Source organism: Phlebotomus papatasi, chromosome 1 (assembly GCF_024763615.1).
Source record: "Phlebotomus papatasi isolate M1 chromosome 1, Ppap_2.1, whole genome shotgun sequence".
Lineage (NCBI taxonomy): Eukaryota > Metazoa > Arthropoda > Insecta > Diptera > Psychodidae > Phlebotomus > Phlebotomus papatasi.
This window is the reverse complement of record NC_077222.1, coordinates 39,063,752-39,078,454: the sequence shown is the minus strand read 5'-3', so window position 1 is coordinate 39,078,454 and position 14,703 is coordinate 39,063,752. Positions and strand designations below refer to the sequence as shown.

General features: G+C 33.4%; 1 protein-coding gene across 5 annotated transcripts in view; it reads right to left on the bottom strand.

Moving 5' to 3' along the window:
• LOC129799676 (forkhead box protein O) overlaps positions 1-5,199 on the bottom strand; it is a 187,485-nt gene extending 182,286 nt beyond the window's left edge. For 3 of the 5 annotated variants that reach the window (XR_008751532.1, XM_055843797.1, XM_055843801.1), the window contains exons 1-2: positions 4,704-5,199; positions 579-1,193 (exon numbers count right to left, since the gene is read on the bottom strand). Coding sequence is in view for 4 of the 5 variants with exons in the window: in XM_055843797.1 (XP_055699772.1) it covers positions 579-801 (223 nt within the window). In the remaining variant the exon portion in view is untranslated. Of the gene's footprint in view, positions 1-578; positions 1,194-4,538 lie in introns of all 5 variants that reach the window. The other 2 variants (XM_055843798.1, XM_055843800.1) reach the window with 2 other exon arrangements.
• Positions 5,200-14,703: the final 9,504 nt, after the last annotated feature.

Sequence of the window (14,703 nt, the reverse complement as noted above, 5' to 3'; positions counted from 1 at the left end):
TAAAAAATTAAAGAGAAAATCCCATTAATTTTTCGCATTAATACTATAAATCAATTTATATAAAATTTTCCCGCCCAAGTCTACCTTTTTATCAACAAATAGATCAAATTTTGAATACAAAATGATTTAAACACACAAATTACACATTTGGACTCTCACCAGCGACAATTAATGTGAATCATATTAAAATTTTAATGTACAAGTGTGATAACACAGTAACACTTAAAGACGGTCCTTACCGATCCGATCTATTATATAATATTCGATCAGTAAAGATCATCCTTAAGTGCTAGAATGGGGGCAGGATGGTAAAGTCACTCGCATCTAGGGTAAAACGAATTATAAGATTTGCTTTAAACTTATCAATGAAGCGTTATCTTTAATTTCTTGTATTTAGAATTAACAGCTATATTTCAAAAAAAGAAAACTTTTTAAAGTTACCGAAGTGATACCACTATACTATATAGATCTGCATTTACCAATAAGAAGCAAAAAACCAAAAAAACACATTTTTTTAAGCCTTTGTACTCGACTTAATAAAATCAGAAAAGTTATGAGAGTCAAGGAGAAATTATTACCTCCAGATAATTGTTGATTGCTGCACTTATTACTCTCGGTGTCATCGCTGGGCTCGACAATGTTGTCAGGTCGTGGCAGTGGCCAAGTATTGGACCTGGCCCTGGTCTGTGGCTCAAAGTTACCATCCTGGAGCTCAGTGAGGGTCTCCATTGGCAATCCATCGTTGGATACACCATCGAGGCCTCGCGGTGGCGATGGCCAAATAGATCCAAAAGAATCCATTTTTGCACTAATATGTCTGGTCTACACAGCAAAACGCAATCACTGACAATTTCTCGCACAAAACTCTTCTAGCAAAATTTATCTGTCGTAAATCAACTGGATTAATCTCTCTCACTAATCTCAGTTTCTTGTCTTATCGCACAAACTTCGCCAACAGAATCTACTTGTGGACCACTTAAATTATTTTATTTCTTGCTCGTCAGAATTCTCTGGGCTTTTCTTCTTTTTTTTGAAGCAGCAACACAACAAAAATCACACCTTCGTTTTTATGACAAGCCGTTTGCGTTTGTGAGCACTGTCAACTGTTTCAACTAACGCCACATCAATTTCTACGCACTATTGTAATAGTTTTTATATACCCTTAATTATTTACATGAAACTGGGTTTGTCTCCTGCAGAGAGAGAAAAGAATCACAAATTAATCACTGTTGTCGACGTCACTTTCACAGGCACATGCAAGATAGGTGTATTTGGGAACGAGGAAGTGCGATCGTCGTTCGTGAAATCAGCGGTCAAAATTCACATGAGATAATTTGAGCCAATTTTGATCGAAGGTGTTCAGAACACCTGCGGTTCAAAGAGGTGATATAATTGAAGATGAAAAAAAAACGAGGCAGAAGATGCCAAAGAACACTTCAGACAACTTTCTACTCTTTCAAAGATTCTCTCGGTTAATTGCAATTCGATGCACTCCGGACTGTCCTTCCCATTAATTTTGCACATCAGGGCGCCTCTACCTGGTTTAACAAAAAAAAAGTACTGTGCCCCTTAATCCTCCTTTTCGGAATCATCGTGACTCGTCCTCAGACGTTTTTTTTTTCTCTCTGTTTTGGTACATCCTCCCCAAAAATTGCACTGAGGTCAAAACCATTCGTGGTAAGTGCAGTGCTTTTTTTCTGTGCCAAGCCAAAAAGAACGATCGAGGCATTGGAAGAGAGGCAGACATTTATTTCCTCCGTATGAAAGTGGATTTTTTGTTGTATATAAAATATACACGAGTTGTGCTGAATTTATTCTGAGACGTAGTTTGAAAACGATTCAGTGCTTGGGAGTTAGTGGGACAGAGGCACAGGGGGGTCTATGGCAAGTGAGATAGTGAAGGAGAGTTCTAGTCATAGGAGTTTTGCTAAAAAGACGCGATATCGCATATAACAACTACCATGCTATGTAAATGATTAACACGTGATCAAATACGATCACTAGTTTGAGAGAGCCGCAGAAGAGACGAAAAAATCCCCAAGAGCACAGAGCTGACACAATCTGATAGGGGGACAGGGACAGACTGAGGAGTATGATCACCTATGGCCCTAACACAGCTACATGAATTTAAAAAAAGAAAATAAAATTGATAGAGGCCTCTTTTATCTATCGCGATATGCGTTAGTGTTAGACGTCGTTGATTCTTTTTTTCGGTTGAAGAAAAATGTTAATTATTTCACATTTTATTGCATGATCACTGTACAACTTAGATCGATAGAGGGGGGAGGGCTACTTGGTGTGCGAATATATGAAATTTATTTCAACCAACGATCGAGTTTCTGGTTAGGTTAAACTCCATATACCGATTCACGATCGCGATCTTCATGACTGCGCGCAATGGTGAAGTACAACTACTTATCAAACTCCCTGTGTGCATTCATTAATGAATAAATTGGCTTGGATGGTCGATTGGGTATTTCAATTTTCTCAGCATCATTGCGCCAAAAAAAGATAAGGGTGAAGTTACCACTTCCCGCCACTTTTACTCCTAACAATAAATTTAAAGATCAGTATGACCCCTTTTGGCAAAACTGTTTACTTTTGAAATTTCGAACTATCTTATTCGAACATTTTGACAGATTAGAAGGCTTCCAATTAGCGATCACTTGATACGGCACATTCACGTAACACTAGAAACCTCAATAATTGGAAATCTTGAATTGAAAGATCTCCGATATATATGGAATTGAACTGTTGCCTAACTTTGGAATTTCGAAAATTTTGACAAGATTTCCGAAGATTTTAGCAACCACTCATCGAGTTATCTAGACGGCAAAATAAAGAACGTATTGTGCTCCTCATTAAAGTTCCCATATCATAACAATTTATATTTTATTATATAGCTGCCTAATTTCAAAATGGCAAGTTTTCGAAATATTTGACAAGTAGCTTCGAATATTTCAACAATCGCTAAGCATCACACTAAGGATTTTTTTTCAGTTTTAACAAAACTAATTCTTGTAAAATTTAAGGTTTTTCGAGAATTTTGTCACTTGATTCTAAGCCACTTTGAAAATTTTGACAATGACTCGGAACGCCGCTTTTTTAAAGAATTATTCGTTATTTTCACAAAAAATTGCAATACTTGCTAAGAGTTTATAATTAACTAGTCAAAAAGATGGAAAAATACAGGTGTTTAGTTTCTAAACGTTGAATAGCCCAATTTGAATATTAAAGTCTTCGAAAATTTTGACGTTCGATTCAAATGCCTTGAAGATTTCGAAACCCTTTATATGATCTCTTCACGTTATACTAAAGAATTTCTTCAGACTATCATTTAAAAAACTTCTCTAAAGCTGGGTATAGAGATTTGTGTCAAAGTTTGGAATTTCGATGTTTTTAATTCAGGCTCTAAACTCTTAAAAAATTTTGACGTTCAATTCTAAACGCCTGGAATATTGTAATATGCGTTCGGAACGGCAACTAAAAACTTCTTCAGATTTTCACAAAAATTTTATATCGAGATATTGTTTATAAATAACACGTGACAGAGATATATGAAAGATAAGGGCATAGGGGAAAGTACTCTACCTTCGAACGTTCATGCCTTCGAATAATGTGAATTTTCTTTTATTTTTGCTAAGATATTTACACATTTCTATTACCTATTACTTAGCTTGTCATCAATTTTTGATAATTATGTGACAATCATGTGAAAATATCTTAGGAAACATAACAGAAATTCACATTATTCTAAGGCATGAACGTTCGAAGGGAGAGTACTTTCCCCTATTCTTTCTATATTTCGAACTATACAATTTTAATTCTTTAAAAAAAATATTAAGATATTATTGCGATTGGTACTGTAGAGGTTTTAAAGAAATATATTTCATTTCTTTCTGAATTTTAAAACTATTAGACAGCAACGTATAAGTCTTAAAAAAAATTAAGAAATTGAGTAACTTTCCATTCAACCGGCTTATAAGAAATTCGCAATCGAATGTCATTGAAAGTGTTTAATTTTTATTTTTAATGCTCTTAATTTTTGATGAAGTGCTCTTAGGTAATACGAAATCAAATACAATATTTCAGCTAAAATTGATTTGACTGAGTATTTTGAGATGGCGGAAAGTGGCACAAAGGTGGCGAGAAGCGGTGACTTATGAGTCTGTTTAGAGATCTTGAGAGGATCAATACCCAGGAAGTAAAATTCTGATCTTTTAGAGTGAAAACTTTTAGATGAGCATTGAAATTGGCTTTTAAATAGCACATACTGAGAAGTTTGTGTAAATCTCAGAGTCCCTTATCAGTGCTTCACTTATAAGGGTCACTGTAATAAGGAGTCATACAAACAGCCTCTTATATTGCTCTATAATGTCTAACTTAACAATTACAACAAGTTAATCTAAAAGTTAAGAATCTTCCTCCCGGATGCCCAACAAAACCAATTTCTTAAGACTTTTTTTTCATAAATTCTAACTCTCGCCCATTGGTGTTTGAAGTGTATATTGTTTGAGATAATAATAACCAGAACTCACTAGTTCAAGAATATTTTAGCAAAGAACGCGGGAGAAGTGTATGTGTGATGTGCTAAAGGCACATTTTTTCTCAGCTTCTTTTTCTTAAATAAATATCGCCAACATTCACGAATGAAGATTCGCCAGAGAGTACACAAATGTAAGACATCAGGAAAATTTTTCTACCATTAAGTAAAAGTAAATTGTTCGGGGCAGAAGAACGCTGAGAAGGAGGGAAGGAAGAAAAAGCCCGATCTTGTCTCTTTCACTCGTTCACTTTTTCCTTGAGGAATTTTCCCACAAGACGCAACACAGAGGCAATTTTTCCAAAGCCGTAAAGAATATATATGTATATATATAAATATATATATATAACTAAAGCACCAGCACTGATAATCTTGTCCACTGCACAATTCCCCTTGTCACGTCAAGCGATCATGGGCAGAGAAAACTGCTGCGATGGACGAAAAGTGTTTTGGGTTGCAATTTGCAAAAATTAAAAGCTCGGTTTTTTTAGCACGAAAATCCTGGCGGAAAAATTCACCACCGAAAATTTTTAAAACTCGGACTTAACAGCGGTCAAAACGCGACCTCGTGGCTTCTTGGCAAATTAACTTCGTACAGGCGAACTTGCTCTCGATCCGGATGTGAACACACAACTAAACCCGTCTCACATCGCACAGCAATCGCCAAGCGGGCAGTTTTTCGTGATGGCACTGCCAAGTACTTTACTACACAGAACCGTCCTCCAATACAAGCGTCGAATGGCTGTTCACAATACAAATGGAGCTCTGTGCCCCCCATTTCTATATACCCAGAAGATATACATTATGTGCATATATTACATGGTAGAGCGGGGGCTAGGCAAAGCAATTCTCCCAACGAAGAGTCCCCCCAATCCGAGCCACCAGCGATTTATCAGTGCTGGAGTTTGCCCAAGAGACTGGAGAAAATTTGGAGCCAACACATGCCATCTTCTTCTCTCGCAAGCCAATCCCTCCCTCTCGCACCAGCCCCAATCCGCGCATTTTCCCCATCGTCAACTCTCTCGCCCCATTTTTCCCATGCGCCCGCGACAACTTGGAGCTTTTCTCAACCCAACCCAGCATAAGCTCCATCTTCGCAATTCCGTACACGTGATCGTGTGGAAAATATCATACTGGGGCTTTTTTTGTGCTACTTGTGCTGGATCTCCCCATGTCCATGGGGCACATGCCACGGCTACCAACTCACTTGATTACACCGCCTTATCGCATCCACTCCGGACAGTTGATTAATAATGATGGGCCGAGATACACTGTCAGTTAATTTTTCTCATATTTTTCCACCACAAGCCCCACTCTCAGTCAGAAAAGGAAAGAATAAGAGAAAAGTATAGAAAAATCCCTTAATTCTTTGCTTATTCTACCTCAACAGTCGGCATGGTCTTTGAGTATTTCTTGCCACCGCAGAAGAGGGCATGAATTTATGGTTTGAAGTCCAAAAGACTTTGATAAAAGCCATTTGGGATTAACTTTTATGTTACATTCGCCCTGTCGAGCGTTTCACAATCATTCAAATCGAACTAATTTCTTTAATAACTCACAAAGCACTGTGATTTGATTTTTAAAGCAAATAACCCTTTGTTGATCGTAGAACAGTGGCAGTAATTTAACCCGCTATTCACTGAAAAAAGACTAAATTTACTTACTATTCAAGCCAAGAGAAAAAATTGAAACCAACGGAAAACAAATATTTTTAAACTGGCCGACTGAATTTCAGTGCTCTATTGCCTTAAAATTAACTGTCTGTCTTTAATTCCCTTAAAGGCTATTATAAAAAATATTAACTGAAAATCTCAATTTTTAGTTGAAAATAAACATAAAACATAATTGAAATTAATATTTTCCGAGGTTTCAGCTTGAATTTCTTTAATTTTTGAATATCTAAAATGCTTTCTTGATTAATTTACGTTTTCATGTCCCTAATTTATTCATAAATTCTTAGATAAATCCTAAAACGATAAATTTTTGAATAGATATTTTAATTCTGATTATTTCCCAAAAAAAATTTTCAATGTTAATGTGTAAAACCTGTTAGAGTTTTCTAAGTAAGTGTAAACTATTATATACTAACGAATATTAAAATAGATTTTTAAAAAATTCTTTGGGTTTTCCTTATTTTTTAGGTGATTTTTATGACTTTTTTAACATTCAAATATTGAAATCAAATCAACTTGTCAGAATATAAGTCGAACAACTCGATTTTTTACAAAAATCGTTTTATTCGATTTTTGGATACTTCTTTATACCCTCTACTTCCTTTTGAATATTATACTTGTAAGATTTATTTTCAAAGTTCTAGAGATTTTAAATCTCAAAAATCCTATGTTCTGCTTGTAAAATCTCAGCTTCAAATCGCTCTCCTGTAAAATTTGCTTACTGCGAGTTATTCGTTTCTTATTCTGAGCGATCGATAAGATATTATGAGCTTACAATTTAAAATAGAAAATTATCATTTTGATCCAGAATTTTATATACAAATCTTGAAAACCGCCTTTAGCACAAATATGAAAGGTTACAACTTATTCAAAAGTATGAAAAGCCTACAATTGCCATGATACTGCATAATTTGATATAATTTCTCAATAAATTTAGTAAAATACTGACCTTTTATTCACTACTGTATCGCAAAATTATTTTTTAAATTTAGTATTTTGCCCCCAGACAACTTTAGACCTTATAAATTTTTGAAAACCACTTTAAACTCGTTTTTTTCTTTATATCTTTTATATTAAGGATATTTTTGGTTAAAATAATAAATTTTTCCCATCACATAGTGGTTGGAAAAAAGCTTAGACAGGAAAAATAAAAAAGGCGTAATAGCTTAAAAACATTTTTTTTTTAATTTCAAACATGCATATAAATACTAGGACCCAAATCCTGTAGGAACAAATTAATCATTTTAAAAACTATTTTAAAATTTGCTACACTCAAAAATCTGTTCTTCCGTTTTCAAGATGAAATATATTAAATTTTACTTAACCCTTTAAGGACGAGAAGATCAAAAATCGAGAGTCAGAAAAAATCTTTTTTTCTAACATTTTAGAGCAAAAAGTAGGTGAGATTGTTAAGAATCTCACCTAATACAGCTTTAGAAGGCCACAGGAAAAATTTAATTTTTGGGTCACGGGTTCTTAAATAGTTAAACTGAAAAATAAATTCAAATAAAAACATGATGAAATCTAAAAATTTTCCATGATCACATTTTATTTGCTCCTCTACAGCCTTTTGTCATGTAAGTTTAAAAAATCAGTCTTAATCTGAAATTTTCGTTCTTTCAATAAAATAAATATTTTTAAATTTTCTGCATCAAACTTACTCTAAATTTCCATCGAATGATTTAATATATTTAAATTTTTTATAAAATTGTATTTTTTTTTAATAAAATTGCTGAGCTTCGTCATGGATTGTATATAAACTAATGTGATATGTAAAGCGGTTATAAAACTAATGGCGTAGCCGTACTTTCTATGGGAACAAAACCAGAAATTGCAAGGATTTTGAAATATCTAAATTCTGTCTTATAGTTATGTGGGGGAAACTGGGGCACCACCAAACACGGGGTACCACCAAACACTAATTTTTATTTCTAAACTACTTGAACTATCTCGACCATTCCTTCAGTGGCCCCTATAGTGCCTATAAATTCCTATAGGTCTTATTCTCGGAAGTCGAATATCCGATTAAAAAATCGCAGAGTTTGGTGGTACCCCGTGTTTGGTGGTGCCCCAGTTTCCCCTATACCATGTGATATGATTTTTTTTTCAAAATTTCGATCAGTCAAGAAATTATAATAGTTAATACCGGATAAACCTAAGAGTACCTCCCTCGCTATACCGAGGAAAGGACTTCCTGTGAGTCCCCGTCTCCAGGCACCTTACTAAGTAAGGGCCTAGGAGGGTGGACTGGATAACCTATTGAAAGTTGCTCGGCGAGGTCGCGTTGTCGATGCTCCTTGCAGGCTTTGCGTGAGTCTTAAAGTTGTCTATTATAAGTCTGCGGTCACTAAAATTGGCTATAAGCTAATAAGACCTTATAGGTAAGGTGGGTTAAAAAAAATCGGATAAACTGTAAGTCTGAAGACCGTATAACGCTAAATTCAACTTGTGATTTCAAATCAAATATCTTAGAAAAACAAGAATTCTTAAATTTCTCAGAAACTTAAAATTTTTGCCAGATCTATACCCAGCAGATCATGTTTTAATCAGTTTTTTTATTATATAATTTATTTAATTTTTACAAGCGCACTGATTAAGCCAGGTACTTGAACTATTCTGGAGTTTTTCTATAAGACCGGTATTGTATAGTTGGCGACAGTCGTATTCACGATAAAGATTTTGGGAAAAAGCTATCTTATAATTTTAAGTTTCTTCTTATTCATCGAAAAATATGTTATTAGGGAGAAGTGGGGCACTTTTCAAATAGGGTACTTTTAAAATTTGTCTTTTTGTCTTATTTTGGAAAGAAATTAAGGCTTGTTATAGTGTAATTTATCTTTGCAGTTGGTTTACGAAGCTAAATTATATCACGGTAAGGACCAGTTCTAATATAAAAATATGAGAAAAAAACCCAATTTCAAAGGCACCACATTTCAAAGGTGCCCCATTTCCCGCTATATGTATGTACCTCAATGGATGAGTGGATATAGTATTGGCTTCAAGGTCCTTGGTTGAACGACGCCATGATTAGAAAAAAAAATAGTTCAGCTATTAAGATATTTCCAGGCTCATCTGGTCAAACATTGCGACTGGTCTCAACAAAACTCGGTAAAAGGTGGCCTGTGCAATTCATCAATAGTGAAAGAAACACGAAAAAGAAGACAAGTGTGTAACATCTAACGATAAACGTATAAATCCTTTGTGTAATTGTCAATATTTTTTTACCGTGTAAGATCATCAATTTATCAAACAATGGTTTGTGCATTAATCTGGCATTAATTTTAGGTTAATCGATTTTATAATGACTAACCCCACTAAAAGATGGTAGTTTTCTTGGAGGAAATAACCTGAAAGGTCTTGTGTAATTTTTCTATTACAATCTTATCAAACGAGTAATATATCAAGTAAACGAATAAATGTAATTGAGAGCTTCCGCAAAAATTACATTAAGTATTTAGAATATAATCTGTCGCTAATTGCTAACACTTTTGCGTGTTAACGTCTGATCATGAAGAATTTTCCTGAGCAAAACAGCTCAGAGCATCAACCGACATCCCCCCATTTGATAATATTTTGCAAATATGTGCTCATAAAGCAACTTCTGCACTTAACTTAGAGTAATGTTGAAAAAAAAGATCACACGGGACAGTGTTGTGATAAAATGCGAAGATGACGGGGAAAATATCGCGATTCCTTCACTTGGTACACACCTCTTTTCTTCAATCCATGTCTCTGACTCCGGGAAGAGGGAAAAGACGTCGAGCAAGCATCTTACACACAGAGACATCATGCATAAAAATCGAGTTTTATTGCATACTCAATGATGGCGTAAATGAGATGCAAATTGTTTCTGATAGAATAAAAGAAGACGACGGAATTTTGAATTAATTAATAATGGAAGTGTGTGTGAAGATGGCAAAAGGAAAGAGAGATGCTGACAATAAAGACGACTTCAAATACACAAAAATTTCAAAGATTATTGACAAATTCGGCCGTTCAAATTCATGGGATTTCACATTTTCAGTTCCATCATCGCTGATTGAGTCAGAGTCTCACTGGATTGATCTTGGCTTTTTGGCGCCAAACTTTGATACGCAAAAGAGATCATCTGATGCAGAGACAATTGCTAAATTTGTAGCTGATCTGCGTAGAGATGTATGGGAATTACTTAGCATTAAATTCCACTAAAAGTCGGTTGAACACCTTCTTGAGGCCGAGTCCAAATGACCGAGAAATTACGCATATTCTTAATATCAAATGTCAATATCAGAAGTGGGATCAGGCATTGATGATCAGACGTTTTTTAGTGAACTTGCATTAGTTACATAATTTTTCGAAATTTTACGCCCCCGTGGCGCTTTAAATTTTTAAAGAACTGTGCTGAATCTTTTAGCAGACGGGAAACAATGAAATTTTGACCCACAAATTGCATACAGACCCAATACACACCACAAGATGAAAAATTACATATTCATCTGAGTTTCTGATGAATACCATCATATCGCTATTGTGCCTTTATCTCGAATTTCGGTGAATTTTTTTTTCTTAAATATGGACAAAGAGTGACAAAGTTCGCATGGAAAGTACGTGAGAAGGAAGTAGCTCCGCAGATTTCTTATAACCCGATTCTCTATTTAAAAATTATGACAAATTCTTAGGGGGTCAATCGCTCTATTATGGCTAGGACAGCATTTGCTGCAAGTACTACAATATGGATATATACTTTTACATGGGCTTCAGATTAAAAGATTAACTTCGTTTTACAAGGTGTTTGATTTTGAAATAGGGGAAACTGGGGCAAAAATTGGTCAGAAAATGAATGTTTTCATTACGTATAATTCGCAAAAAATATTAGTATGAGGTTTATAATTATTTTAAAGAATATGAAGAGAGGTGTTCACTTCGATAAAATTAAACTTTCCTCAATATTCCCTGGCAAACTATAACATCTCAATATCTAATACCATACGTGACTAATTTTGCCCCAGTCTCCCCTAGACTAAACTACTAGGCTTTTAAAATTTTAGGTAATATTACCTTTATTACACTACACTAAATACAATTTTCTCCTCTTACCAAATTACTGGCGTTAAATCAAATGCCTTTCTACGGGTTTTATATTAGAGGTTTAGCCTAGTTCCCGATGGTCCTAAACTCTAAATCTCAAAAATTGGTCTTATTGGTTTTTCAAAACCCATTAGATTATTTACCCTTAATACTCGATTTTTATTTGTTTATATCAAAGTAGAGTATGTCTAATCAAATGTAATTAACACTAAACCTACCGACCGTTTTGATGGTTCTTCCCAATGCACTCGGTCAAATGACAGACCACGCCAGGTAGGCTACTAAACAATTTTTTTCTTAAAAAAGAGGAACAAATTACAATTTAAACAATATATGACATGCATATTTTAAGAAATTTATAAAGATTGATAACGCTATTTTACCGTTTAAATGTGTTAATTTTAAAAAGTTTTCAAACCGGTCAATTTGACCAGTCTTGTTAGGATTAGTGTTAAATTTTTTAAACAATTATTTATTCTTGATTTTTCAAAATTATGAATTTTGTTCGAGAAATTTTCCTAAATCGTAGATTCTTTTAAAAATGATTATCTGATTTATTAAACCCAATAAATCAGCTATGAAAATATCTTTATCAATGATTGAGTTACGTGGGTTACGTGTGACCCAATTTATGTTTTTATAAAGATCTCGAAAATATGAAAATAAATATAAATGTTATTACTTCTTAATTATCCTTTTTATCGTTTTTTGACGCCGTTTTGGCTCTGGACGTTGTAAACTAAAGCTAAGACGGCAGTAGACATCATTGACTTCCATTTTCGCTTCCGTATCTACCATACTCTGTTTTCAAGAGTTTTATGCCTTAAAATATAATGTAATAATAAGTAAATAAATAAATAATATACTCCTATTAGAAACATATAGAAAATACTGTAAACTTTAATGATAGCCATATTATACCATCTGACAGAAATCTAATCTAAAATATTATTGGGTGTTTGCCATTTAGTTAGTTTAAGAAAATGTCTTCAATAAATTTAAAATGTTTAATAAAATTACAAAAATATAAAGAGTTTCTTTTTTCGTCTACTCTACATGAATTGCGAAGAAAAGAACAACCAGCTAATTAAAGCACCCAGTTGATTCTTATGAGAACCTCTGGAAGTCATACAACTCAACAGCATTAAAGAGTTAAACTTAATTTGAAATACAAGTTTATTACTTATCTACCAATAAAAAGTAAAATATATTTCTTCAAGACTACTGTATGTCTTAAATCTTCTGGAAGTGAGCAATACCTTTACCTCAGTACAACCTATATAACAAGCATTCAGTTCCCATAATAAAAAGAGATTGTTAAGAATCTCACCTAATATTATATTTATTTCATTAGAAGTGATACAACAATTCGTCTTAAGTGTTGACATTATGGAAAGTTTTAGTTGCATGATAAGTAGCTATGACGTCGTATCTTTAGAATACAAGGACGAAATCAATTTTCTTGCTGGGTGATCATAATTTCAGAATGACTTAACTATAACAGTTTACGGAATTAAATAAAACTCAGAATCAACTCACTATGAAACTTTTATTAAGGCGAAAACTAAATGTTTAAAAAATAATCCTAGTAATTTTACCCACTATTTTTTTCTTTTATAAATTCCTGATGAGCTACTTTTAAAAACATGTCGATCGCTCAGAATAAGAAAAGAATAACTCGCAGTAGGCAAATTTTAAAGAAGAGCAATTTGAAGCTGAAATTTTACATGCAGTATATAGAATTTTTGAGATTTAAAATCTCTATAACTTTGAAAATAATTATCTTTCAAGTATAATATTCACAAGGGAGGTAGAGGGTATAAAGAAGTATTCAAAAAGCAAATAAAATGATTTTTGTAAAAAAAAAATCGAGTTGTTTGACCTATATTCTGAGTCATCGATGTAGTAAATTTCTAATTTTTTTTATTAAATTTTCAAATTTTACTATTCTTTTCTTTAGTTTTAAGACTCCATCACCGAAAAAATGGAACTATAAGGGAATTGTGTAACCATATGACATTGTCATATTAAAAATTTCATTTTATTATTTGACAAATCGGGGAAAACTATTAAAAATGTAACTCATATCAATTACTGAGAGGTTCACAGTAGGGGAGACTGGGGCAAAAAGTCACAAAACAATTTTTTTTTCTAATTAGCGCAGTTTTATAGGAAATTTACCGCTCTACAACTTTGTGAAAATAATTTTCCTCTATGTTGTAAGGAAATACGCTTATCGAGCCAATTTCTAAAAGGTAATTTTGTAACTATTCTCAGGGGGGTTACATAAGCTCTGAAAAATGCGACCAGTTTTAGTGTAAATTTTTTCCTGTTTTCGTACATATTTCATGAGATATCTCCAAAACTATGTATGTTGCCATATTAGGGTTTTCCGTTGCCTTTTCGTTATTAAATTGGCTTTTATTTTGTATTAGTATTATTTGCTAATTTACTCTACAATGGCAGAAAACAGCTAATAAACTCAAAAGTTTTTTCGGCAAGCTAGAAACATATGGGAAACATAGGAAACGTCATGCCCCTGACTATTCTCAAAAATGCTGGGGCAAATAGTACCAGACATTGAAGAAGGTCTATGGAGGCTATCTATAGAAAAAAATTTGAGCCGCTATCTTTTCTACCTGGATGATATTGAATTTTGAATTTTTCGATTTGTGACTTTTAGCCCCAGTCTCCCACTACTTCTTGCAATACCTACTCGATGTTCATTGGCCTTTAATGATTTCCTACTCTCGAATTTATTACCGAAATCTGTCATATAACATTGTCATATTGCTACAGAATTCCCTTAGTAGGAGGACGTGGGGCTATTTTGAGCTACAGGACTGTAAATTGATATACGATTTTTCGCATATTTCTAAAATAATGTGGCTTTAACGTAATGTAATTTAGATAGACAAAAAAATGTGAAACTAAGTAAAATAATTCTAAGGTCCAGCTTTCTTTAGAAATATGCGAAAAAGTCATATAAGAATATCCCCAGAGCTCAAAATAGTCCCATTTTCCCCTTTTCGATTGATTTAATGCTTCCATTTCACTAAAAATAACAATTTTTCTATTATAAATAATATTCTTTAAATTGTTTATCAATTTGCAATTTTACTTAAAAAACGTTAAAAGTGGCCATTAGTCGCGTCAAGTTGCCAAAAAGTAAATTATTCTGTCCAAAATGCTGTTAGGGAAAGTAGTAAAACATAGAAGTCGATATCTGTTACTATTTAGATTCATTTCCATAAAAAATGTATTGACACTGCTACATGAGTTTCCATTTTTTCCAAAAATTTCAAATTAAAAAAATTACCTAAACTTTATCACGGAAGAATAGTTTTTTTCTATTTCACTATTTTTAATACAATTTAAACACTTTCAACGAAATGTAATACTATCCGAAAAATAAACTGC